Source organism: Lacerta agilis, chromosome 12 (assembly GCF_009819535.1).
Source record: "Lacerta agilis isolate rLacAgi1 chromosome 12, rLacAgi1.pri, whole genome shotgun sequence".
Lineage (NCBI taxonomy): Eukaryota > Metazoa > Chordata > Lepidosauria > Squamata > Lacertidae > Lacerta > Lacerta agilis.
This window is the reverse complement of record NC_046323.1, coordinates 13,069,445-13,097,351: the sequence shown is the minus strand read 5'-3', so window position 1 is coordinate 13,097,351 and position 27,907 is coordinate 13,069,445. Positions and strand designations below refer to the sequence as shown.

General features: G+C 45.8%; 1 protein-coding gene across 3 annotated transcripts; it reads right to left on the bottom strand.

The window, feature by feature from the left end:
- Positions 1–696: 696 nt before the first annotated feature.
- On the bottom strand, positions 697–27,417 carry ENTPD3 (ectonucleoside triphosphate diphosphohydrolase 3). 3 transcript variants are annotated; one of them, XM_033165819.1, is made up of 11 exons: positions 27,116–27,415; positions 24,999–25,053; positions 21,136–21,263; positions 16,028–16,145; positions 11,493–11,643; positions 7,156–7,315; positions 5,486–5,716; positions 4,642–4,914; positions 3,957–4,067; positions 2,654–2,791; positions 697–956 (listed from the first exon to the last, which is right to left on the bottom strand). In XM_033165819.1, the coding sequence occupies exons 2-11, from the start codon at positions 25,036–25,038 to the stop codon at positions 723–725; spliced, it is 1,584 nt and encodes a 527-aa protein (XP_033021710.1). In that variant the 5' UTR covers positions 25,039–25,053; positions 27,116–27,415; the 3' UTR covers positions 697–722. The 3 variants fall into 3 exon arrangements, with proteins under 3 accessions (XP_033021710.1, XP_033021712.1, XP_033021711.1); XM_033165821.1 differs by lacking the exon at positions 3,957–4,067 and having other exon boundaries at positions 27,116–27,417; XM_033165820.1 differs by lacking the exons at positions 24,999–25,053; positions 27,116–27,415 and adding an exon at positions 24,643–24,697.
- Between the last annotated feature and the right edge of the window lie 490 nt (positions 27,418–27,907).

Sequence of the window (27,907 nt, the reverse complement as noted above, 5' to 3'; positions counted from 1 at the left end):
CGTTCCAGAGCACTGGAAAGAATAAATTGCCAGAATTTTCGGCGGCCGTTGTATGCCTGAAAAGAGAATCAGCTGGGCATGGCAATTGTGATTAATCTTGAATTGTTTTGTGGACCGATGAAAGGGGATATTGAAAGGCATGTAATAAACAGGAAAATCGGCCAGAATCTTAATAAATAAAGACACTTAAAAATGGTTATATGCAATCACATATTATGATAAGGGCTGATCTGAAAAGCCCAGTGATTTGATTGGTTTAGGACGATGTCATTGGATTGCAACTATTACGATTGCTGTGATCCTTTCATTGGTGAAATGAAATAATGTGTGTAATCTGGAATTGTATAAAAAAACAGGGCTTTGGATGGGGTTCTTGGCAGCCTCCTCCTTTTTGAGGCTGTCCCTATGCTTTTTTTTATTTCAATAAAAGACTGTCTTTTCACTTGGAGCCTGCACCATTTTCTTTGGGGTTTCTGGGAGGGATACCTCCAGTCTAGGAACTTATTTTTAAATTTATCCAACAGATGCATCCTAGAGGTACCCTTTACTGCTCAGGGCTTTTTTTGCAGCCTGTACTTCCTAGAGACCAAAGACAAGCATTGTTTCGTCTTGTTGCCGCACCAAAATAGCTCAATTCGAAAGCACCCGCCGTTTTCCTTATGCCGTCAAATGCTGCTTTTTTCAAATAAGAGACCGTTCTGTTCTCTCCGTTATGAGCGTATTTATTCTACAGGAAACACGTGGTCGACATGGCAGGCGTTCTTTCGCATGCGCGACACCACACACGAGTACACGAGGAAGATGAGGCAGAGCAACGCCACGGCTGTGAAAAAGAGAAGCAGCCCAGCAAACAGGGAGGGGCTCATGGGGGACAAGATCCTATTGCTCTCTGCTGGAATCATGTTGGTGAGACTGAGCATGTAGCCTAGCGACCAGGCTATGCTGCTGTTATCGACCTGAAACACAGGAAAGGAACAGCAAATTAGGCTCTCCAGATAAGAAACCTCAGAGACCAGGAGATCTGCTTTTCCTGTGTACTGTGTTGCTTCTTTCATCAGATCTTCACACGTAGCAGTATTTCTGCACGAGGGATGTGCAGTATCTTCTATGCAGGGAGCCAGGGATTACTTGGCTAGCAGGGGCATACAGTACGTATTTGATGCTTTCCAAAAGAAAGAAAAACAGACTTTTTAGTCCAGATTGAGCCGCTTCAAATGTTTTGGTAAATCATGGTTTTCCTTTGCAACAGGTTCATGGGCTTTGTGCAGCCTCCTCCACTGTTCCGTCCGCCCAATTTAAAAAAACAAAGACAATTTTTAAAATTAAATTTTAATTTACTGACTACTCACATATGATCCCTACCAGTGCTTTCTTCCTCTTTTTTCTTTTTTAATAGAAAGACGGTGCCAGAACTCGCCAGGAAGTCCTTACGGCAAGCACCACAGGTGCCAGCACTGTGTACCTTATAGTACTTCCAGAAAAAAGTACTGATCCCTATGGTGATGCCAAAAGTTTTGGTGTCCCCCATTTGTCCGTTAATATACACACACATACACACATAAATATACTCACAGGGATATATTTACTGACCACCCCCAAGGCTCCCCTGCTCTGATGCCACACCGCACCTTTCGACGTGCAACCCATGGAGGATTGGCCAAGGGTCAAAGAATCCCTCTACTTGAAAAAAAACCTTAGCCACTGCTTCAAAAAACCTCAATCTGCCATTGGACAAAGTCCTGAAGGAGCATAATAGCTCAGTGGTAGAGCAGAGAGTCCCTAGCATCTCTGAATCGGGCTGGGAGAGACCCCTGACTCATATCCTGGAGAGTCACTGCCAGTCAGTCTAAGCAATCCTAAGATAAGTAGACAGATGCTCAGACTCTGTAAGCCAGCTTCCTACTGTATGTTCCTAGTGGCCGGAAAAGTTTTACTTGGGAAGACAGGCGAACTAATGCCAGCATCCTGGAAGAAGCAAAGATCACCAGTGTCGAAGCAATGATTCTTCAACATCAACTTCGTTGGACTGGTCATGTTGTGCGGATGCCTGATGATCGTCTTCCAAAGCAACTACTCTATTCCAACTTAAGAATGGAAAGCGAAATACCAGTGGGCAACGAAAGAGGTTCAAAGACTGCCTCAAGGCAAATCTTTAAAAATGTAGTATATACACCAACAATTGGGACCTTACCAAAGTTGTCGTGGACTTTTAAGACGCTCAAACTTAGGACGAAAGGGAGAAACGTGCTAAGAGGAAGGCATGCTTGGCAAACCCTTACCGTGATCAACTCCCACCCAGGAACCTATGTCGCCACTGTGGAAGGATGTGTGGATCCAGAATTGGCCTCCACAGTCACTTACGGACTCACTGTTAAGACCGTGCTCATGGAAGATAATCTTACTCGGCTACGAGTGATCACCAAAGTAGTAGTGGCTGGAGCAATTCTGTTCACAGTAAAGCCAACTGTGTTCCAAATTTATTTTTCATTTTTGCAACGGTTAATAAACATCTATTGACAACGGCTCTGAGTCCCTAACTTTGTTTTCCTGTTTCAATACTTCCACCCTTAAGACTTCCACCAAGACTTCCAAAGTCTGAATCTTTCAAGGCTTTCAAGACTTCCACCATTTGGGGGTGGGGAGTTAAACTTACTTCCTTCTGAAAGCGAATCTGTGGCCACGTCTTTGCACTGAACTTATACCCATGTATAAGCAGGTAATAGATGTAGTTAGCTGAAAAGCAGTAAGATTTTGCGTAGATTTCATCAAATTTAGGTATCATGTACGGAAGCTGAAAAACAAAAACAGTTACTCAAAACCAAATCAACGTTAATACTTATTTATTTCGTTGGGGAAATTTCTACTCTGGCCTTCCATTGTGATCAAGGTCATTAGGGCAGGTAAAGAAATGGTACTCTGAAAATCCAAGGCAAGACTCTTGCTGTAATTAGCTGTGAATATGAGTTTGTATTGAATATGAGGGACGCGGGTGGTGCTGTGGGTTAAACCACAGAGCCTAGGGCTTGCTGATCAGAAGGTCGGCGGTTTGAATCCCTGCGACGGGGTGAGCTCCCGTTGCTCAGTCCCAGCTCCTGCCCACCTAGCAGTTCGAAAGCACGTCAAAGTGCAAGTAGATAAATAGGGACCGCTCCGGTGGGAAGGTAAATGGCGTTTCCGTGCTGGTTCGCCAGAATTGGCTTAGTCATGCTGGCCACATGACCCAGAAGCTGTACACCAGCTCCCTCGGCCAGTAATGCGAGATGAGCGCCGCAACCCCAGAGTCGTCCGCGACTGGACTAACGGTCAGGGGTCCCTTTACCTTTTATGAGTTTGTAAGGGAAAGAAATACAGCAAGGAAACAATATGAATGTGGAGATCTGCCTGGAAGCATCGTGCCAAATTGTTTTGAAGTGATATATATTATCTTTCTAGAGGTTGCTTGCTAAGACGTCTGCTAGAGAATAGCAATTTGGTTTTGGTAATTCGTATAGAACTGAGTATGAGAATAATAGAATCATAGAATTGGAAGGGATAGTGAGTATCATTCTAGTCCAACCCCCTCCAATGCAGGAATATTAGATTTTTGTTTTGCCATTCTAACGATAAAAATAAAAGGCGTGATCCAGCAACAGTTAAACACTTGCATCTAGATAATTTGGCTAGATAATTCTCAGCATTAGGAACTTGGTTCTGTTGTCAAGTTTCAGACTCTGAATCTAAATTTTATGAAAAGCAAGAGAGTACAATTCTATACATATTTACTTGGAAGTAAGTCTCATGGTAAATAGTGGAAATTATTCACAGGAAAGATGTGCATAGGAATGCAGCCTAAATAAATTTTGTCTTGTCATTTTTCCCCTTAAGCATTTCAATGAATGAGAGTGTTTAGTTTTGCACAGGTATAGTAAATTTTTGTCAACAGTTCCCTTCTACGAGTTCAGAAGATTGATACAGACCTGATTCCAATTCTCTGAACATAATGTCCACATGCTTGAATTAAAATCAGCCAGTGAAAATTCTCCAGTTAAATTCAGAGCATTGACTGTGTAGTAAAATCCAGAAAAGGCCTAAGGATTAAGGCAGGTGAAAGTTAGATCTCAACTGTGGTTTTAATTTTTTTTCTTATTTATTTACTATTTTACAAAAACAAAAGCATGACAGAAACAAAATGGAATAAAAACTGTAAACACACAAACATGTGTATGTATAGATACATGATTCTAAACAATAGTTCACCAAATTTCCTTTAGGGCAGCACATGGGAAACACAAATCAGACTATTATCCTGCATGTTATTCCAGAAATTTCTTTAAAAGACGCCTCTTCCAATGAACATTTATTTTCTTGAAAACTCCTTATTTAGTTCTTATCTGGGAAATCATTATTATCTAAGTTCCCTCCCCTGTTTATCCAATAATAGCAATCAACTTTTCAACTTATCTCTTTTTCAACTTATCTCTTAATCATACATGACATGATTATTTGGGGGCATTTAGATAAGCGATATCCTGTAATTTCTTGAACAGTTTCCATCACAGTTGTGGTTCTAATTGTAAGGAAATGCTGACTACACAAAACTACACATACATGCACACATACCCACACGAACAGCACAACAAGCACCAGGCAAATAAAACATACCACAAAGTTCCCTTTAACCTTTGGCTGATAGACTCCATTAAACGAACAGTCTTCCTTCTCCCTGCAACTTGCAAAATCAAATAACTTGGATACAGCTTCCCTGCAGAGAGCTGGATCTCCACTTCCAGTGACATTTACAAGCTGGTCTGGGTTGTAGTTCTCCGGCCTTAGAAATGCCGTGCAGAGGCTGCCGTACAAGTATTTCATGGTTAAAACAGTTTTATAATTCCGAGGATAGCATGGATTATAGATCCTGGATTTATCACCTGAATTCTGGCAGTTGACAAACAACAAACAAACAAGAAGGTTTTAAAGAGGAGGAATAATTTCGACAGGAGTCATTGTTACAGGCAACGTCACTAAAACAGGCTGTATGTTTTGCATTTTTCCCTTACCAACATGCATCCATAAAGGGAGGCAGCTTTGCAGTAGAAAAAAAACCTCCCCCAATGCTTCTCTGAATTCCACCTTCCTGAAGTTGCTTTGGCTTAATAAAAACCATTGGGTTTTTGTTACATCAGCTCTGGATTTCCTGTTTTCTTGTCTCTCCATCTTCCCCTGTGGCCAGTAACTTGGACTGACATAACTTAGATTGTCAATCGCCTTTTTTTTTTTCCATCTTAAAAAAGTTCAACCAACTTTCGGGGCATCCCACTTTTTACTTTTTGAAATAGACCTCTCTGGGAGAAAGAGGACTGCTGATTGAATCTCCACTGCCCCAGGCTTTTGGTTATGAGAAAATAGCAAACAAGCCATGCAAAACTGCTCCACCACTGAACTCTGTACCCTTCTCTGCATTCAAGAAGCAGACCATCCTAGCAGAAGAGCATTCCCTCGGCCAAACCTGTAGTATCAATGCCAGCAGTTTTTTCTCTGCTTCATCCCTCCCGTAACACTGGAAGCTGTGCGTGTAGACGCTGTACTCATAGCCGTACAGCTGCACTGGCAGCGTGCTGTTGGTCGTGTCGCCGGTCTCATCAGGGATGAACGATATTTGGGTGGAGGCCCCTCCTAAATCGAGGGCACCTGTGGTCTCTGCTCCGTGGGGATGGACCCAGGCCCTCCAAAGGTTTCTCTGGAAAAGAAGAAGGCAGAGTTGACATCCCAGGCCACCATGGGGCTCTGCTCTCCTGTCTAAACTTTCCCTTCTGAGCTTACAGGGCGTCACGAAACTGCGCTGAGATCGATGTGAAAAGCGCTCCCCAGACCGCCTGTGGGAGCCGTATAAATCAGAGCGTTCTTCCAAAGTATGAAGCCAAAGAAGTAGCAAGATGGCTGTCACAACAAGAGTGTGGAGTAGTATAGTTCACCCTATGTATATTTGATCAGGGCGGTTGGGGTGCCACCGGTTTCACTTTAGCAATATATGCCAGCCAGGCCTGTATTGTGAGCTAAATGCATAGGCCAAGATGTTCAGCCAGTGCACAGTCAGCAGCACGATGCTGAAACTAACAGGACGGGCCAGTTCCAGGTTTGAAGGGGGCATTGGGCAAAGTGTTCCCCACAGTCTGTGGGCCCTGGCAGGCTTACCTGGCCATAAAACAATGAACAGGGTGGTGATACAATGTACTACTGCAATCGACACAAGATAATATCACCAAGGAAACTGGTGATGAAAGCAAACAATAAACGTCCATAGAAATGGCAAAAGCAGTTTCTTTCCAAATAGGTTTTATCTTGAACAATTGCAAACGCAGTAAATGAAGAGCTCACTTATGATATATCAGTGGTTCAGTACTCATTTCTTCTCTTTCCAAAATAGGTTTTATATTGAGCAATTGCAAACGCAGTAATAAAGAGTCCACTTGTGGAACACCCTCCCATCAGATGTCAAACAGATGTCAAACTACACAACTTTTTACACAAAATTGACCTGTGCCTCCATGGACAGCTATAAGTCCAAAATGACTCCCAGGCTGCGCACCGAGTCATTCAGTGGCACAGTTACCCCATTCAGGACCAAGGAGTCCCCCACACTTGCCCACCCCCTGTCCCCCCAAAACAGTACTTCTGTCTATATTTGTTGGAAGCTGCCCAGAGTGGCTGGGGCAACCGAGTCAGATGGGCGAGGTACAAATAATAATAATAATAACAACAACAACTACTACTACTACTACTACTACTACTACTACTTTAAATGGGTGTTGTTGTTTTAAGAACATGACTCAGTGCCATCCCCTTATATGATGTTTTATGCCATTAACAGGAGAGACCAGTTCATAGCTGTCAACTTTTCTTGCGAGGAATCCTATTCGGAATAAAGGAATTTCCCTTTAAAAAAGGGAAAAGTCGACAGCCATGCCAGTTTGCTAGGTATAACAGAAGACTAATGCAAGGCAGGAACCTTTGCTATAAAGATAATGTTAGTACTACAACAACAGTTTTAGGTGGTTGTATATATGTATACATCGTACCACAATCTTCCCTTGCCTGGGGGGTTATGTAAATCCATTCAAACACTAGCAATTCATCAAAGAATAGTATGCAATAAAACATGCAGCTTTTTCCACGCACCTCCAAGAAATTGCCCATCAAATAGTTGGCTGTTATCCATCCGTACACACCTTCCTCTTGCCCTGTTATGATTTGAGTGCCCCTAAATTCAAAGGGCAGGGATGCAAAGTAGTTTTGAATGCTCCGAAGGACTTCGTGGGCCGCTGATTCATTTTGCAACCTAAGCAAGTCACAAGAATACAAAACGCTGAGTGGCCGAAAGGAGACGTTTGCCCTTCGTCACCTGCCAAATCTAGTGTCCAGACTTGGCAAGTCAAGGGTCGATTCGTACATGCATGTACATCACTTAATTATTCAACATTGGATGGTCCAGGGAAATGTGTGGACTGCTTTCATGGGAAAATACCGTGTCCAAAATGACAGCAGGGGATATGAATGTTCTACTTGTAGTCATCACTTTGTGCCACCTGGTCCACACATCAATAGTCAATGCTCTGGTTTGTACATTACAGTAAACATTAGTTAGTGGTTTACCATGAATGTGCATATCTGGGCTGTGACTCCCCTTCCCACTCACACAGAGAGAAAACAAATCACGAACTTTGGCTTAGCTGAACCACACATCATCAGTTGTTTTGAACCCCCCCCCCCAAAAAAGTCCCACAATCAGTATGTCAAAAAAACAAACCATGGCTATAGATTGGGGCTTGCTGGGAGCATCTAAACCCTGGTTTATGAATCCTGGTTTATATGTGATGCTAGCCAAGGACCATGGTTTGTTTTCTTTTCTATTATTATTATTATTTTTATTAACCCCCCCACCAAGACCATTCCATTATAACTATCCAACCTCCCAAAATTTCAACACCTCTTGCAATGGTTTGACCCTTTTCCGTTTTATCAGTACAGTACAAGTTCTACAAACACCTTCCATATCTCCTCAAAATCATTTCTCCTGCATATTCCCCATCTTACGTTAATTTATCATTCATAGCTATATCCCACACCTCTTTATCCCATCCTTCCATTTTATATTCGGCTTGCCCCTTCCACTTCCTAGCTATCTTAATTTGTGCCTCTGTCAATAAATTTGTGATCAAGTCCTTCCTAGCCTGCGAACCTTCCAACCCATCGTAAATTGATAATATTGCTACTTCTGGACTTTCAGTCAGCTTTAACCCAGTGATTTCTGTTATCTCCTTAAAACACCCTTTGCCAAAAAATTGTACATATTTACACCCATGGTTTGTTTTCTTCCTGGAAACAAGAGGTTGGACTAGATGACCCTTGGGGTCCCTTCCAACTCTGCCGTTCAAGGTTTCTATTATTATGCGCAAGAAGGGAAAGGAGCAGGGAGAAGTGAAGTGGGCATGATTGCTCATGCACAGGAAACCACGGTTTATGGCTTACTGTGATGTGCAAGCTGATGTGTACTGTGACTAGTGAGAGAAGAAAATGCATGTGTGAACAAGCCCCATGACACACAGCCAGCGACACCCGTCAGCACAGTTTGATGCATGTGTTCTGGGATATAAGGGCTGCTGTGTTCAGTGAGGCTTGCTCCCAGGTAAATGTGTCTAGGATCACATGCTCACTCATCTCCAAAAGATTCAGCAGAACATTATTTCAAGTATGTTCCTCCTCATGTCTTCTCTTTGGCGATCACTCGTAGCCAAGTAAGGTTGTCTTCCATGGTTTTAACAGTGAGTCCATAAGTGACTGTGGAGGCCAATTTTGGATCCACATGTCCTTCCACAGTGGAGACATAGATTCCCGGGCCAGGAGTTGATCATGGGGAGGGTTTGCCAAGCGTGCCTTCCTCTTAGCACATTTTTCCTGAGTTCAAGCGTCTTCCAAGCCCATGCCTGTTCTCCAATTGGAGCGTTCGCAGACCAGTGTTTCCCAGCTGTTGGTGTTTATACTACATTTTTTTTTAGATTTGCCTAGAGAGAGTCTTTGAACCCCTTTTGTTGACCACCAGCATTACACTTTCCATTTTAAAGTTCAGAAAAGAGTAGTTGCTTTGGAAGACGATCATCAGGCATCCGCACAACATGACCAGTCCAATGAAGTTGATGTTGAAGAATCATTGCTTCGACACTGGTGATCTTTGCTTCTTCCAGTATACTGGCATTAGTTTGCTTGTCTTCCCAAGTGATGTGTAAAATTTTTTGGAGACACCGTTGATGGAATCTTTCGAGGAGTTGAAGATGGTGTTTATAAGTGGTCCATGTTTCACAAGCATACAGGAAGGTTGATAGTACAATATTGTACTACCAACCTTACAATAATTTTCCCCATGTACCATAATCTAAAATTGGGCTGGGGGACTTTTTCAATCTAGGGTCCACATTCCCTTGTATGCAACCTTCTGGGAGTTGCATGTCGGTGGTAGGTGAGTCACAGAATCGTAGAATTGCAGAGCTGGAAGGGACCTCAAGGGTCATGTAGGCCAACCCCCTTCAGTGCAGGTAAACCAATTGTGATTTGTGATAGCAACACAGGAAGCATAGCAACATAGGAAGCAGCTAGATACTGAGTCAAATGGTTGGCTCATCTAGCTCGGTGTTGTCTACACAAACTGGCAAGGGCTCTCCAAGGTTTGAGACAGGGAGTGTCTCTGAGGCGCACCTTGAGATGCTACCGCCGAGCTGTGGTCTGTAGGCAAAAGTGAGGTGCATTCAGCCGCACCAAAGTCAGAGGCATACCCACACTCACCCATGTCCATCCTCCACCCAAGGGTGCAAAAGGTCTTATCAGACAGGCCAAAGTATTTCAGACAGGCCAAAGTAAGAGAGCATGGAGCAGAGCTAGTTTTTTTTAATTCAGTTTTTTTATTAAAGATTTTCTTGATTTACAAAAGTATGTGCTAAGTGCTGTACTGCAGAGAGGACTGTGTGGCCTAGGGTGAGGCATGAGGGGCAGAGCCTCCATCTCTGAGGGCCCCCCCCACCCCTGATCTCCAGGTTGCAGATTCTACCATTCTGCTTGTCTCAGTCTCGGGCCCACAGCTGTTATGGGACTACAGTTCCCATAATCTCTGACCACTGCTCTTGCTAGCTAGGGGTGATGGGAGTTGTAGTCCGAAAACAGCTGGAGACCCAAGTTTGGGAAACCCTGGCCTAAGTAACTAACATCAGCATAACCTGAATTGTGCCAAAATGCTTCAGGGAATGGGAGCCAAGCAAAAGCACACCAGGAAAAGGAATATGCTGCGAATCTTATTTATAAGGATTAATTACATGTGTGTTTTTAGCACAATCTATGTGCACCCAGGTGACGCTGTGGGGTAAACCACAGAGTCTAGGGCTTGCTGATCAGAAGGTCGGCGGTTCGAATCCCTGCCACGGGGTGAGCTCCCGTTGCTCGGTCCCAGCTCCTGCCCACCTAGCAGTTCGAAAACACGTCAAAGTGCAAGTAGATAAATAGGGACCGCTCCAGCGGGAAGGTAAACGGTGTTTCCGTGTGCTGCTCTGGTTCACCAGAAGCGGCTTTGTCATGCTGGCCACATGACCCGGAAGCTGTCTGCGGACAAATGCTGGCTCCCTCGGCCTATAGAGCGAGATGAGTGCCGCAACCCCAGAGTCGGACACGACTGGACCTGATGGTCAGGGGCCCTTTACCTTTACCTTTTTATGTGCACCCAAAGACCACTCATACAGCAGTTGTAAGACACCATTACCAAGTATCAGATCTGGCTTTTTTATGGGGGGGGGGAGAGAGAGAGAGAGAGAGAGAGAGAGAGAGAGAGAGAGAGAGAGAGAGAGAAAATAACCCCAGCAAACACTTTCTTTATTCAAAATAAATAATCCAAACCCATCGAACCTGTCGGGTGTGTTGAAGGCCACATGACCTAGCATGAGTGACACATTGGCCCTTATCAATACTATTTGTCAACACTTAAAAGAAAAATCTGTGCACGCACAAAGGATTTTATGCAACCACTGGCACATGCATAACAACAAGTGCAGGTTGTTGTCAGGTATGCAACATGGGCCAAGCTGCCACTCTCTCCCTCTTCCTTGGTTGTGGTAGCCCATGGCACAACGTCCTTGTTTGCCCCCCCCCCTCCAAGATTACACATTTATTACAAAATATTCAGGAACACTCCAATCTGGGATCGACCGTCTTCTATAAGGCAGTCAATAGTCACAACAAGTTGAATCTGAGGGAAGATTGTACTCACCAGCAATATTCCCTGGGAAGATCCAAATCCCTCTTCGGTTTATGGGCGTTGTCTTAACATGCTCCTATCTATTAATCCCCATAGACTGATAGGTTTTAAGGCGAGGATGAGAAAACTTTGTCATGAATAATTTCCCCCGGCTTTATCCACTTAACAATGGATAAAGCGATACACACAACACATCAACGTCTGCTACGGTTTCCAACCATACCTCAGAAGTCTCATGCCGGCTGTGGCTCCCAGGTAGACAGGTGTGGTCCTATGTAAGTGCAAAGGAATTTTCTCTTTCACTTTATTCATGCAGTCATTAATGGGGTTTGCAATTTCTTGAGGGTTGCTCGCATAGCTGGATATCCCAGGACCTAGGAGAGGGGGATTAATGGATTCAGTTTTGTTACTCACCAAGATCAATAAGACTTTTACTATTCCGCTCTGTCTTTAAGCTAGCGTCATTCTGAGCACTTTTGCTTCTTTATTTGGAAAGCAAATAAATAAAGTTAGTAAGTAAATAATGTGTAGGAATGCTCGAACATTACAGTAGCCACAGAAGCATAGAATTCTAGGTGCAGAGAAGGCCTTTGACAATGTTTAATGGACTTTCATGGGGGGGGAACTATTGAGATGATGAACTTCGGAGAGTCGTTTCTTAGAGGAATTGATGCAATTTATTCTGGCCAACAGGCAATGCTGATAGTAAACAATGTAATAACAGGACAGTGTAAAAAAAGAAAGGGATGAGAAAGGGATGTCCCCTGTCACCATTATTGTTTATTAGTTTTAGAGACCCTGGCTAGAAGCATAAAATAAAATGAAGAAATAAAAGGGATAGCAGTAAGTTATAAAGCATATAAGCTAAAGGCATTTGCAGATGACCTTGTGTAGAAGACCCTTTGGCTAGTATACCGAGGGTCTTGGAACAGATTCTTAAGTTTGGAAAAGTAGCAGCTTTTAAATTAAACGAAAATAAAATGAAAGTATTGGTGAAAAATGTGACGGAGCACTATACAAAAGACCTACAACAAGTAATAGAACTGACAATTGAGAATAAAGTTAAGTATTTAGGAGTATGGATAACAGCTAAGAATATAAATATTTTTAAGGATGGAACCATAGAATTGTGAAGTTGGAAGGGGTCCATGGAGTCACCTCAAGTCGTTTTATTACTGTCAATGACCAGTATCAAGCCAAGGGTCATCTAGTCCAAAATAATGCGCGATCAAAGATATAAGATGTTGGAAGTATGCAAGAAGTGTCATGTTTCATGTTTCAGTCAGGCTTCATTCCTCTATGCTGTGCCCCAGTCCACGGGATTTCAACTGGTGGATCGTAAAGCTTATCCCTCTTCCTCCCAGTGACATAGCATGGGTTGCCAGTGGCCCGGGCCACACAGAGGCAGCAGGGAGGGAAACAGAGGGAGTACGTGTGTACATTCAACTGCCTAATGACACCCGCGTCACCCAGGAGATCACAGCCTGAGAGATAAGAAAAGGTGACCTGTTCTGTTGTCTGGAGTGGTCACTTCCTGGTTTGCATGGAGAAGCCGTTTTCAACGGAGCCCAGCATCTAATCATTTCTGTTTCAAATTATAATTGCTTTAATTCATTTCTATGTAAACCACTTGGTGAGGTGTATTATTATTATTATTATTATTATTATTATTATTATTATTATTATCATCCTACAAGTGGCACATTACATTCCTAAAATAAAAACCTAAAATAAAAGGGGGGTTCTTTCTGTAGATACTTTCCCTGGTTATACAGCATGTCTGGTTTACAGCTGTATAACAGCTCTGGCTGATGAAGCTGAAACCTAGTAAGGCTCAACGTTGTCCATTTTGGCCAGGGATAAATCCAGATGGGTGGCCCTTAAAAGTTAAAAACAAAAACACCCCACCACATAAGCAATCAGGGTGAGAATTTTGATTCAGATTTAAGTTGATGGCTTATGCCGAAATGGCAAAAATGACTGGAAGAATCAGAAGTCCGGAAGACCAAATTTTTAAATAAAGAATGGGGGGAATATATAATTTATCTTAAAAACCAACTGTAAACAGTTAAAATTGTTAGTAGGATTGGAATAGCACTTGTAGTTTAATGGGGAATTTTGGATACAATGGAGATGTAAAAGATTTGGATTATTATAAAAGATGCAGGAGGAAATGACTAACAATAGGACCCACAAAGGGTGGAAGAGAAGTCCAGGAGATTCTGTGGAATCTATGTTGTATGTTGGATATGTAATTGTAAAACTGTAATTTGAAAAACTAAATAAATAAATTTTAAAAAGAAGAATTTTGTTTCAGATTACAGCAGAGCCGATTGACCCTGCCTTTAATTGGTGTAAAAAAAAAAAAAACCAAACCAATCCCACAAACCAATAATTTTCAGACGGGATTCTATTTGCAGGCTTCGGTTCCTATATATATTTCCATTCCTGCAGTACAAGAAGCTTGGAAAGAACTTCAAATGCGGTTTCTGAAATGACACCACCTAATTGCATGCATGAAAGGATTTGCTCGGGAGTTTGTACCCATCCACTGGAAATCTCACTTTGCTGAACAGCAACCTTTGATTAAAAGAGTCTGTGCCTTGCAAGAGGAGAAGGAGAGGAGAACTGTGATCCATGCAGAGAAAACCCCCAAGATTTAAGCAAAATTTAAAGCCTAGGTTAACTCGGGCACTGTCTTGTCGGAAATAACGATGAAAGGGTTAGTCGTGAGATACAGCGAGTTAGTGGTTCGTGTTGAACCAGGCGACCTCGAGAGTCAACCTTCCTCAGATTAACCTACCTCACAGGGGCGTTGTGAGAAATAGGGGGAAAAGAGAGGGAAGAACCCTGGCACTCCTTGGAGTTATAGTGAATTAAAAAATGAAATAAGAAGAGACTGCTGGATCAGGCCAATGGCACATCTAGTCCAGGATTCTGTTTGCAGAGGCCAAACAGATACCTGGGGAAACCTGCAAAAAAGTACCAGTTACAGGTGGGTAGCCGTGTTGGTCTGCCATAGTCAAAACAAAATAAAAAATTCTTCCCAGTAGCACCTTAGAGACCAACTAAGTTTGTTCTTGGTATGAGTTTTCGTGTGCATGCACACGAAAGCTCATACCTAGAACAAACTTAGTTGGTCTCTAAGGTGCTACTGGAAAGAATTTTTTATTTTGTTTTGCAAAAAAGTATTCAAGCACGAGAGAACTGTCCCCTCCTGCGGTTTCCAGCCACACGCCTTCATATGCAATGACCATCATCGTTGTTCCAAGATCTGGAGCCTCATTTTTCTTAGGTGTGCATATACACAAGAGTTTGCAACCACAGGAACAAGCCGCCGCTGCAGTTTCCGTTAGACCCGGGCAGCAGAGGACGCAGATGATTTCGATCTGCCGCCGCCGTTCCCCACTTGTTAATCTGTCACGTTTTGAAATGCCACAGGCACGCAAATGGCAAGTCGTGCACGATTTCCACCCTGCTGCATGACGCACCAGCTTCCCACGCCCATTTGGAATGGCAAAACCTGTCCCTGAGTCATTCGCACAGCCAATACCTCCCCACCGAGAAGCCCGCCCCAATACAAGAGGGCTGCTTCAATTGTTTGGCCTGCCATTGCATTTTGATTTATAGTCGTGGCAGGCGGATTCAGCTGCTAGCTGCTTAATTTGGGGGTCTGTTGTTGCATTTCATTCACTTATTGTGTAAAGTGCTGCGATTAATAATAATAATAATAATAATAATAAAATTTGAAAGCACTATCATACCCCTTTAAACAGTCATGGCTTCACCCAAAGAATCCTGGGAACCGTAGCGTATTGCTGTTGTTGTTGGTTGTTGTTAATTGAATTTATATACTGCCCTATACCAGGAGGTCTCAGGACGGTTGACGGGGGGGGGGGAATCACAACATATATAATCGGAATAAAAACAACCACCCAATAACAAACACCCCCCCCCCGGAAAAGAGCCATGTTTTAAAAGGGTATAGGATGTCAAACAGATCAACCAAAGACCTGGTTAAAAAGGAACGTTTTTGCTTGGTGCCTAAAGGTGTGTAATGAAGGCGTCAGGCGAACTTCCCTGGGGAGAGCATTCCACAGATAGGGAGCCACTGCAGAGAAGGCCCGTTCTCATGTTGGAAAGAGGCGGCCCTTGAGGTATTGTGGTCCTGAGCCGTATAGGTCAAAACCAGCACTTTGAATTGGGCCTGGAGACTAATTGGCAGCCAGTGCAGTCGGACCAAGATCGGTGTAATATGCTCAGACCGTCTTGCTCCAGTGAGCAACCTGGCCGCTGAATTCTGCACTAGCTGAAGTTTCTGAACCATCTTCAGAGGCAGCCCTACGTACCGAACACATTGCAGTAATCTAACCTTGCGGTTCCCAGAGCATAGACAACAGCAGTTGGGCGATCCCTGCTAAGGGTGCTGCGAATACTTAGCAGGCTCCTATTCCCCTCACCGAGCTACAAATCTCTCTTCCCAGGGGGCTCTGGGAATTGTAGCTCTGTGAGGGGAATAGGAGTCTCCAAACAGCAGTCGGCAACCTTAACCAGCTACAGTTTCCAGGATTCTTTGGGGGAAAGCCATGGTTGTTTAAAGTGGAAGGATGATGCTCTTAATGGACGGCATATAAGGGGTTTCAAAAACAGAAGCTACCGTTTCTCTTCCTGCCCTCCTCCTTCCCCCAACTCATACCGGTACATTCCGTCCTTAGTATTTGTTTTGGGGCCGCCCCAAAATCCACATTTCCTCCTCACCTTTCACATTGCACTTGAAGGTCTGGCTCACGACCCCCGTGTTGTTTTCTTTCTCTGCTGGCCATTCATATACATAGGCAGTGGTCCGAGATGATCCTGCATCAAGCACTATTCCATACTTGGCGGTGGGAGGGGGGGGGAGAGAAAAAGGTATAGGTTACAAGACGAGCATGATTTCTTGCTGGAAACAATCAAAGAAAATACAACTGTTAGAAAAGTAGCCCAAGTCCCTAAGAGACACTTTTTGTATAAAGCTGGAGTGATTTCTTTCCCCCTTCCTTCCTTTTTCTCTTTCTTTCTTTCTTTCTTTCTTTCTTTCTTTCTTTCTTTCTTTCTGCCAGTGTGGTGTAGTGGTTAAGAGCAGTAGACTTGTAATCTGGTGAACCGGGTTCACGTCTCCGCTCCTCCACATGCAGCTGCTGGGTGACCTTGGGCTAGTCACACTTCTCTGAAGTCTCTCAGCCCCACTCACCTCACAGAGTGTTTGTTGTGGGGGAAGAAGGGAAAGGAGAATGTTAGCCGCTTTGAGACTCCTTCAGGTAGTGAAAAGCGGGATATCAAATCCAAACTCCTCCTCCTCCTCTTCTTCTTTCTTTCTTTCTTTCTTTCTTTCTTTCTTTCTTTCTTTCTTTCTGGCTTCTTCTTTTCTTTGAACAGCTGTTTCCCTATGGGCCAGCTCGACCATTGGGCAGAGTGATGGAGCCACCTCAGGCGGCAGATGCCGTGGGGCGGCAGCAGCTGCTCCTGCCTCCAACCCCTCCCCCTGGCCATTCCCATTCTCCTGAGCTTGCTTCTCCTCTACCTGTTTCTTCCCGCTTGCAGTTGAGAGATGGAAGGATAATACCGTGGGCATGTCCTAACTGGTAGGGCAAGCAGGCAGCTACACCCATCGGGTCCCAATCCTACCTCGAGGAAAACAGGCGCAGCCAAGATACGTTTCTTCAAGAGGAGCTTTCAAGTGGGAAGCCTTCAGCCTTCAGGCATGTAACTGTCCAGAGATCTTCTTAACAAGGATCTCGCCCTCTTATGTAATTACTGCCTCCAAACCCCGCTGTGCTGGCGAAGGGAGCTCTTGTTGGTTGGCATGTTATGCTCAGGGTTTTAATAGAGGGAATCACAAGCTTTTTGTTGAGCAGTCCTCTCCTTTAATTGGGGCAGCAGAGACCCACCAGCTGTCAGGGTGCTGTCAGCTGGTTGCCCCGGAAAGTATAAAGCAGGCATAGGCAAGCTTGGCCCTCCAGATGTTTTGGGACTACAACTCCCATCATCCCTAGCTAACAGGACCAGTGGTCAGGGATGATGGGAATTGTAGTTCCAAAACATCTGGAGGGCAAAGTTTGCCTGTGCCTGGTATAAAGACTAGGAAACGTTTCTTAGAGTCCTTTTTTGTTTCTGTCTTTACAGAAAGAGGGTATAGAACCCAGCCTCTTGGAGAATGGCATTGTCCCGAGTGAATCTCCACCCCGCTCTATCCCTGTCTCTCCCACTTCCTCATTCGTCTCTCCTACGGGTGCTGCTCTACGTCTCTTTTAAATCAGAACCACTGAAGGCAATGAAGGTCCTGTGTGAGTGTCTGGAGGCGGTTGGAGGATGGATGGCAGCTAACAGAGGTTGAATGCTGACAAGACAGAAGTACTATTTTGGGGGGACAGGGGGCGGGCAGGTGTGGGGGACTCCCTGGTCCTGAATGGAGTAATTGTGTCCCTGATAGACCAGGTGCGCAGCCTGGGAGTCATTTTGGACTCACATCTGTCCATGGAGGCACAGGTCAGTTCTGTGTCCAGGGAAGCTGTCTACCAGCTCCATCTGCTACGCTGGCTGAGACCCTACCTGCCCACAGGCTGTCTTGCCAGAGTGGTACATGCTCTGGTTATCTCCCGCTTGGACTACTGCAATGCGCTCTAGGTGGGGCTACCTTTGAAGGTGACCTGGAAACTACAACTAATCCAAAATGCAGCAGCTAGACTGGTGATTGGGAGTGGCCGCCGAGACCACATAACACCGGTCCTGAAAGACCTACCGTATATACGCGAGTATAAGCCGACGCAAATATAAGCCGAGGCACCTAATTTGACCACAAAAAACTGGGAAAACTTATTGACTTAAGTATAAGCCGAGGGTGGGAAATGCAGCAGCTACTGGTAAATTTCAAAAATAAAAATAAATACCAATAAAAGGCTTGGAAAGAAAGGGTCTCTTACAGGGAGGGCTCAGGGGGTAAGGGGGCATAATGTGGGTACATTTCAGGGGGCAAGGGGAATATTCTGGAATGGATTAAGGGGGAAGGGGGCAGATTCTGGGAAGGTTTCAGGGTGGGTGGGGCATATTTAGGGAGGGCATGAGAGGCAAGGGGGCATATTCTGGGAAAGTTTCAGGGTGGGTAGTTTCTAGGGTGGGCAGAGCTGGGATGGGGGAAGGGGTTAAGAGGGAAGGCTTGGAAAGAAAGGGTCTCTTTACAGGGAGGGCTCAGGGGGAGGGGGCATATTCAGGGAGGAATTAAGGGAGCAGATTCTGGGAAGGTTTCAGGGGTTGATAGTTTCAGGGTGGGCAGTTTCTATGGCGGACTGAGCTGGGATGGGATGGGGGCAAAAGCAACAGGCTCTCTGGGGCTGAGCCGGCTCGCACGCCTGCTCGATACTTGTCCTGCTCCCGCTGCCCCCGTCGCTACCTCTGTTCCCCTTCGGGGAGAAGGGACGGGAGGAGGAGGAGGAGGCGATCCTCGCACAGAGCAGTGACTGCTCTGTGCAAGGCATCGGAGAGGAAAAGCATCGAGGAGCACTTTCTCCCCACTTTTCCCTCCCCGATGCCTTGCGCAGAGCAGGCACAGGATCATAGAGTCTCAGCGCAGTTTCTAGTGGGCAGAGCTGGGATGGGCAGGGGTAGAGCAGGCACAGGATCATAGAGTCTCAGCGCAGTTTCTAGTGGGCAGAGCTGGGATGGGCAGGGGTAGAGCAGGCACAGGATCATAGAGTCTCAGCGCAGTTTCTACAGTGGGCAGAGCTGGGATGGGCAGGGGTTAAGAGGGAAGGCTTGGAAAGAAAGGGTCTCTTTACAGGGAGGGCTCAGGGGGAGGGGGCATATTCAGGGAGGAATTAAGGGAGCAGATTCTGGGAAGGTTTCAGGGGTTGATAGTTTCAGGGTGGGCAGTTTCTATGGCGGACTGAGCTGGGATGGGATGGGGGCAAAAGCAACAGGCTCTCTGGGGCTGAGCCGGCTCGCACGCCTGCTCGATACTTGTCCTGCTCCCGCTGCCCCCGTCGCTACCTCTGTTCCCCTTCGGGGAGAAGGGACGGGAGGAGGAGGAGGAGGCGATCCTCGCACAGAGCAGTGACTGCTCTGTGCAAGGCATCGGAGAGGAAAAAGCATCGAGGAGCACTTTCTCCCCACTTTTCCCTCCCCGATGCCTTGCGCAGAGCAGGCACAGGACGAGGGATCAGAGAGCAGGCACAGATGGGGGATCGGCAGGGCAGGGGAGACAAGCAGCAAGAAAGGATCCCTTTCTTGCTGCTTGTCCCTTTGCAGCCGCCCGCCTCACCTGAGTATAAGCCGAGGGCGGCTTTTTCAGCCCGAAAAATGGGCTGAAAAAGTCGGCTTATACTCACATATATACGGTACATTGTACGTTTCCGAGCACAATTCAAAGTGTTGGTGCTGACCTTTAAAGCCCTAAACGGCCTCAGCCCAGGATACCTGAAGGAGCATCTCCACTCCTTTCGTTGAGCCCAGACACTGAGGTCCAGCTCCAAGGGCCTTCTGACGGTTCCCTCTCTGCAGGAAGTGAGGTTACAGGGAACCAGGCAGAGGGCCTTCTTGGTAGTGGCGCCCGCCCTGTGGAACACCCTCCCGTCAGATGTCAAGGAAATAAACAACTACCTGACTTGTAGAAGACATCTGAAGGCAACCCTGTTTAGGGAAGTTTTTAATGTTTGCTATTTTACCGTGTTTTTAATGTTCTGTTGGGAGCCGCCCAGAGTGGCTGGAGAAACCCAGCCCAATGAGCAGGGTATAAATAAATTGTTGTTATTGTTGTTCGGTGTACCCTTTGTCTTTCAGCTCTTTGCTCTCCTACTTTTAAGGCTCATTGGGTTCTTGGAGATGGAGGGTCTGGAATGCTTTCTTATGACAATGTGTCAGCCAGGCTCTACCATGATTTCCCAGCTTTCCCCCTCATCTGCCTCTGAGCTGCGACCTCCCTCAAACCCCTGTTGTAAATCTGAACCATCTTCCTCTTCCTCCTCTCTGAAAGGGTCAAGCTGGGGAGGCAATCTCCACCATTCTTCCTCTGCCCAGTCCCTGACATCAGCCCACCTCAAACCCATCATACTACCCAACAGAGTGGGCCACCTCAGGGTCCCTGTCCACCTTCTTCAAGGGAAGTAACAACGGGTAGACACCATTTTGGCACAGAGGGCATTGTGGCAGTGGGCCACCTGATCTGTGACACGCAGGTCATCTTTGCCCCTGGATCGAACTCAAGAGAAAACCAGCTCTTTTCCGTTTTCAACCAAAGCCCAGTCGGCGCAGCATCAGTGGGCTGGTCTTGCGTCCATCTCAACAGCCGCACAGGCAGGGCTGTGCAAAGCCATGATTGGCCAGCTCTTCGGTCCATTCTGAAGCTACATCTGACTCCCATTTAGATAGCCCACCCGAAGCAAGGGGGCAGCAGGGACACAACACCAGATCTAGAAGCTGTGTATGTCTTCTTTTGTGGAACAAAATTTAGATGGGGGAAAGCAGAGGAGCACTTATTTGAATGTACATGTCCAAAGGAACTTCAGGTTTGATGTTCCAAGATGTCTTTGTCCTGGATCTTAGTTCATTTCACTTATTATCATACGGATTCTACCTGAAGAGGTCTTTCTTTGATAATGCTTTCTATGCTAACAGTGATTAGCTTCTAGAAAGAGAGGAACTGAGGATCAGATTTGCAATGCACCCCTTTTCTAATTGCAGGCGCATGCGATCGAGCTGTGCTTACTTTCTGGTGCTGGAAAACTCTTTCCACATGCTCAGAAGCCCTCTTGACTACCATTACATCACCGGTTCAGCAGCTGAGCCCTGGCACCCAAACTAAGCAATGGATACTGCATCATATTCATTCAACTTACCTTCAGCCCTGGTGAAAGGACCTCTTTCCGATTCACTTGGACCAGAGTAATAGCAACAATAATTGCTATGCTTAAAAGCAGAAAGACAAAAGTGACTATGGTTGACATTTTGTACAGTACTCGGGAACCTAAAAAATAAGAGGGGGGGGGACTGACATCATGAATTTGTCAGGGTTAACGTTATTATTTTTCACTTAAGAATTCCAGGTTCTACATTTGCTCAGGATGAGGAACTCTAGAAGTTGTTCATCTGAGTGAACCCAGAATATATATAGGTTAAACATATGAAAACCCATTAGAAGCCTTTGATGTTTGGAACGAGCTAGAACAGTACAGTGGTCCCTTGGTTCTCAAACTTAATCCGTTTCAGAAGTCCGTTTCAAAACCAAAGCGTTCCCAAAACCAAGGGGCGCCTTCCCATAGAAAGTAATGCAAAACAGATTCATCCTTTTCATACTTTTAAAAACAACCCCTAAAACATCAATTTAACACGAATTTTACTCTCTAACCAGAGCACTGATTCATAAAATGAAAGTAATAACCAGTGTACTGTACTATAAAATAGACAGCATTGTAGATGATAAAAATTATCATCCACACAGTCACAAAAACAAATTAACCGAAAAAGCTTCAAAAACGAAAACGCAAAATAAATAGCAAAAACAGAAGCGCCAAACTTAATCCGTTCCGGAAGTCCGTTTGACTTCTGAAATGTTCGAAAACCAAGGCACAGCTTCTGATTGGTGCAGGAGCCCCGGAAACAATAGCTGACAACTGCATTGGGCGTTTGCTTCCGAAAAACTTTCAAAAACCGGAACACTTACTTCCAGGTTTTCAGCATTTGGGAACCAAGGCGTTTGAGAACCAAGGTACCACTGTAGATGTATTTTCATCGACTAGTCTCGGTAGAATGACCCTCCTACCCCCCCCCAACCTCCAAACAGAGCTCCTGTGCTTTTCACAACTGCGCAACAGGCAGAAATTCAACAGGTACAGTAGAAATCATAGGCATTATGGAACATACAAAGAGCCTTGTTCTTGTTCTCACAGCGGCCAACCTGATGCCTCTGGGAAGCCTACAACCAGGGCCTGAGCTCAACAGCCCTCATCCATCTTGTGGTTTCCAGCCTCTGGTATTCAGAGGCATACTAGAAATAATTCTAAGCCTATTCCTAATTACTCTCTATTGTGAAAACCAGAAATATTGTGCAGGTGTAGCCAAGACCGGCTTGCCTAACTCCTACACTTATTCAGGACTTACACTTGTTAGGAAACCCAACAGGATTGTGTGCTTAAAGACCAGTGTGGAGGGAAAGGGGAGGATACTGATAACAGAGATGGAGGACGTTACCATTTCCAATTCCCTGGTTTGCTTAGGGATGATTCATCATCTCATCACGATTCAGTGAAAACAGAATTAGCAGCACTTCCTTACCTTAAAGGCTTGTTGCATAAATTGATCTCTTAAAGCATGGGAGGTGCACAGCTGACAATGTTCCTTTAGCTAGCAAAGGAAGGATTAATCATTCCATTTTTTTTCGGTTGCCTAGTTACCTTCAAAAGGTGTACATTGTAAAGGGTGTTTTTTCTTAAAACTATTTCACGTAAACAGGCGAATGTGTACTTCGTAAAGTATCTTCTTCCCTAGGAACTGACAATTATTGCTTAAGCTGGTTTTGGATCTCCCTGCTTTGGTTACTCTAGGAAATGCTAAATATAGCAACAAGAAAAGTAGGAATGGACTCTCAATGTCGAAATGCTCTCAGTGCTACCAGAGCAGAAGAGACGGCAAGCGTCCAGGAAATCCAAGGCAGCCTTGGGAGAGTTTGTCATGCAAATGAACTGTCCTTGCAACATTTGTCATTGAATTCGGCATCTGCCAGTAGTTGCATATTTTACAGAAAACCAGACCCAGCCAGCAAATCTTCTGGCAGATACACACCTCATGACCTTGTGTCAGCTGAATGTTTTATTACATAGTAATTGGCTTTCGGGAGGTTCATAAGGCAGGAGTGAAACACAGGGCAGCGTCGAAGCCTCAATTTAAACCAAACAAGGCCATTGTTTGCCAATGCCTACAGGGAAAGAGAGGAACCTTGAACCCCAGGGGTGGCTAAACTGTGGTTTTGGTTGTCCTCTAGATGTTTTGGATTCCCATTAACCCCAGGCAAGATGGCCGCTGCTGAGGAATGATGGGTATTGGGGTCCAAAACATCTGAAAAGGCTACAGGTTCCCCATCACCTCTTTACCCAATTGTGTACACGTCCGCTCACAAGTAAGCCCCATTGAATTCAATGGGGCTTTCTCTCAGGCAGATGTGCAAAGACTTGATGGCATTACACCCGGAGTGAATCCAGTCCAATATTTAGGCATGGTTGTAGGGATGTGAGCAGAATTCTGCTCAATTTGGATGAATAACTTCATCTAGGAAAAAGGTAAAGGTGAAGGACCCCTGGACAGTTGGTAAGTCCCGTCAAAGGCGACTATGGGGTTGTGGCGCTCATCTTGCTTTCAGGCCGAGGCAGCCAGCGTTTGTCCACAGACAACTTTCTGGGTCACGTGGCTGGCATGACTAAACCGCTTCTGGCGCAACAGAACACCAAGACGGAAACCAAAGCGCACGGAAACGCCGTTTATCTTCCCGCCGCAGAAGTACCTATTTATCTACTTGCACTGGCGTGCTTTCGAACTGCTAGGTTGGCAGGAGCTGGGACAGAGCGACGGGAGCTCACCCCGTCGCAGGGATTCGAACAGCCGACCTTCCAATCAGCAACAAGCCCAAGAGGCTCAGTGGTTTAGACCACAGCGCCACCCGCAAATAACTCCATCTATCCTGAGATTGCAGGGTGGAAGATAATATTTTGAAAGCAACATCAACAGGATGTAAAACAATAAAAAAGAAGGGACTGTCTTAAGCTGAGAAGGCCTTACGTCAACACACCACCTCAGTCCTAGTCACCAAGAAGGACGTCTTGCAAACAAGGAAGTCTTCCCCCAAAGCATGTAGACATGTACATAACCCCTTGCCATGCCACCTAGCGGACCAGGAAGGACACATTTATAAACTGGAGGGGAGTTGGTTCTTTTTGTCTGTTGGTTGTCTCAAATAACTAACCAACAAGTAAAAAGAAAAAATGTGGGCTGGTAACTTTTTGGAATTAATTTCAAAGCGGCTCAAGCACAAACTAAAGCAAGTCCCTAGGGGATGGGAACTGCAAACAGGAGGACATTTCTGTCATTGTCCTCACACAGGTGGAAGAATTAAGAGGGTATCCCTAGCAGATCGGAGGGATGTAGGGGAGATGGCAGAATCCAGCTCACTAATGTTTTCAGCCATCAGTCTTATTTCACAGAAGCTAGAGGGAAAAGCCAACAGCTACATTTAAAAAAAAAATCAAGAAAGAAATCCGAAACAGCAGTTGTATTTCGCTTTTAGAATACATTCAATTCCCACGTCCTAATTCAAGTTACAGACCACACAGGACTATTTGTTTCCAATAACTTACTGAAGATGAAAACATGAAGTCTGCTCAGCAGCTAACTCTTTATCACACCAGAATGTGTGTGCAGCCGGCCAGGACTTTGGAGCAGCGGCCGAGGGCTCCACTCAGATAGATGGGCTGGTTTTCATGAATTTTTGCAAAAATCGAAGTCACAATGCTTTGCTATCTATAGCCCACCCCATCCCGCATGACCATTAATTAAGTCCAAAGTCTAAAATCACCTTAACTGCAGCATTGCCCTGAACATACATGATAGCTATGAACATACATTTCCTAACATACGTATAGCTATATAAAGTATTATATGCATGTCAACCCATCTCGGCATATTGCCACGGCAACCAGCCACAAGTACTGACCTGTATGTTCACAGGATTGTCGGGACAGCGCAGTAAACATCTCTTTTTGTTCAAGCTACACAGCAAGAGAAACAGAATATTCAGCGTGAGGTTGAGTTTATGAAAAACAAGCAAAGAGCTGGGGGTGGGGGGTGGATCATTGCAGGCCCATGACTGCAAAAGGAGTTATTTCTTCCCAGAGATGGAGAAGGTGGGAAAGTGCTCTGCAAATGCAGAGGAGGAGAAAGGGGACAGCTATTGATCTGAGGGGGTGGCCAAATCACAGTGTGGCACCATCAAAATACAGGTGGGTAGCCGTGTTGGTCTGCCATAGTCGAAACAAAATAGAAAATTCTTTCCAGTAGCACCTTAAAGACCAACTGAGTTTGTTCTTTCTTCTCTTCTCTTCTCTCTCTCTCTTTCACACAGCCAATTCAGTGCCCTCCAGAAGTTTGGGCTCTAAATCCCATCAGCCCCAGAAATTACACACCTGTATGAGACAGAAGATATGGATATACATTGTTTGTGTGTTTCTGCGCGTGTAAGTTGGTGTGTGCGTTTATTACAGAGAAGAACAAAGCTTTCAAACTGTGCATATTATGGGACTCTTTTTAGATGAGAGGATGTGAGCCTAAAAGAGCATGGGACAGGCAGAGTGCCTGCCGGAAATATCTCTGTGGATGTGAAAGAGAGAAAGTGCATGGTGTGGGGACTGCCTGTGTGTGTGTGTGTGTGTGAGAGAGAGAGAGAGAGAGAGAGGGAACATAGGAGCTGGGTGTGCATGAAAGAGGGAGGGAGGGAGGAAGAGAAAGTGCACACTCTCAAAAGCCAAAGCCATAGACATTAAATTGCTTAAATGTAGCCTCGGGCAGCAGCTACAGTACATAGGCATCTTCCGTGAGGCATTAGACCAGGCATAGTCAAACTCAACCCTCCAGATGTTTGGGGACTACAACTCCCATCATCCCTAGCTAACAGGACCAGTGGTCAGGGGTGATGGGAGTTGTAGTCCCAAAACATCTGGAGGGCCGAGTTTGCCTATGCCTGCATTAGACCTTTTGGGAAGCAAGGCCTGCATGATCCCATATACATGGCTCAGTACCCACCACAAAAAAAGGAAAGGAAAGGAAAGGAAAGGAAGAGAAGAGAAAGAAAGAAAAGAAAATCTCTATTTAAAAAAAAAATCTAGTTGTTGCTCATTGCCATCTCTAAGCACCATGCTTTCTAAAACGCAGTGACGTTGCTAAAGCATTCAAAGAAAGATGCAGCATCTGTCCAAGGGGGGGGGGAACCCCTAAGACAGAAACCACAGCAACTTTGCATTCATGGAAAAGCACCAAACCAATCTCAGTTCCGAACACATGTTTAAAATATTGCCAACGCTCCACCTTACTAAGGAGCATTTGCTGCATGGTCCGGTCGATTGCTAGCCTCTGCATGTCCTTGGGTAAGCGGCACTCAATCATCCATCCACAAACGCTTTCCCTAGGTCAGGGGTCAGCAACCTTCGGCTCTCCAGATGTTTCAGACTACAATTCCCATCATCCCTGACCACTGGTCCTGTTAGCTAGGGATCATGGGAGTTGTAGGCCAAAACATCTGGAGAGCCGAAGGTTGCCTATGCCTGCCCTAGGTCATGCCTCGGCCAGCCTGGTGCCCCCACCCCCACCCCGGAAGCTTTGAACCCCAACATCCACCACCGGCCCCATCGGTTCCAAACATCTGGGGGGCACCAAGTTGGGGCATCCCGCTGTGGAGCTCCAAACACCACGACCCTCTGTGTTCACACACCCACGAACACACAGGTGTCCCCTCCCGACATACCAACTCATCCCACCCAGCAGAATCTCCCCAGGCAGCTATTCTCTCCACATGTCAAAAAGCAAACCACACACATACACATACACATACACACACACACACACACCCCGCGATCCTCAGAGCGCAGCTCCTTGCTCCAGCCATTGGAAATCGCCTGCAGCCATCTGAAGGGAGATGCAATCTTGCAGGCAGCCGGGCTGCTGCGCTCTCCTCTCTGCGTAACGATTACGCGCGGAAAAAGAACCCTTGCCATTCTAACCCGAAGGGAAACGCAAACGCGCGCGCACACGATCCCTCGCGCCCCCGGTGCCTTTTACCTTCCTCTGCGGCGGCGGCCAAGGTGGGGGAAAGCAGCTTCCTCCGAGTGGATCCTTCTCCTTATATCCCGTGCGGGGGGTAGAACAGCAGCCGCCTGGGTGGGGAACCGGGACTCATCATCGCCCTGTCAGCCGGGCAGCGATGCCCCACGGCGGCGGCGTGGATGGAGCCAGAATGGATGGAGATGGAGGAGGAGACAGAGGAGGGTGACGCCGCTGCAGCCCGGCAGGTTCTTCCTCCCTCCCGCGGCGTCCGAGGAAAGCTCCGGGAAGCTCCCGCGGGCTCCGCCTCTCCGCCGGGGAACTGCAAGAGGGCAGGCAGAGCTGGGATGAAGGGCACCAGCCGGCCACCCGCTCGCTGCCAGGCGACCGCTTCTTTGCAACCCACTTCAGCAGGCTTCCAAAGGGTTTTTTTTTTGGGGGGGGGGGAGTTGGTTTAAAAAAATAATATTAAAGATTTCTTAGTTTACAAAAATACATGCATTGTCTCTTTTTTCAAGTTGCGTTTTCTACAGATCAGTTTCATTTGTTGTGAGACATTAGTGTTACATAGGTTAGGAAGAAAAGACGGGGAGGGGGGGAATGGTGAGTGGGGTGGGGTGGGGTGGCAATGCTTCTATTCTTCTACTGAGTGTATGTGTGGGGTTTTGTGTCAGTGTCACTTGTGCGGGTTCTCTTAGATGGTATTTAACACCGGTGAGATTAAATCAAATAAACATTCGGCGTTCTGTTGGAGGGGACTTACATTCATATGTGGCGGGGGTGTAATAATTTACGTGTGTTTTTTTTGGG

Excerpts from the sequence above, each read along its gene's own strand:
- ENTPD3 (XM_033165819.1), bottom strand. The coding sequence starts at position 25,038 with ATGTTTACTGCGCTGTCCCGACAATCCTGTGAACATACAG. Across the intron at positions 16,146-21,135 it reads TCCTTTCACCAGGGCTGAAG|TATGGAATAGTGCTTGATGC; the intron begins GTAAGTTGAATG and ends CCCACCGCCAAG. Across the intron at positions 2,792-3,956 it reads GTTCAGAGAATTGGAATCAG|CTTCCGTACATGATACCTAA; the intron begins GTCTGTATCAAT and ends TTTGTTTTTCAG.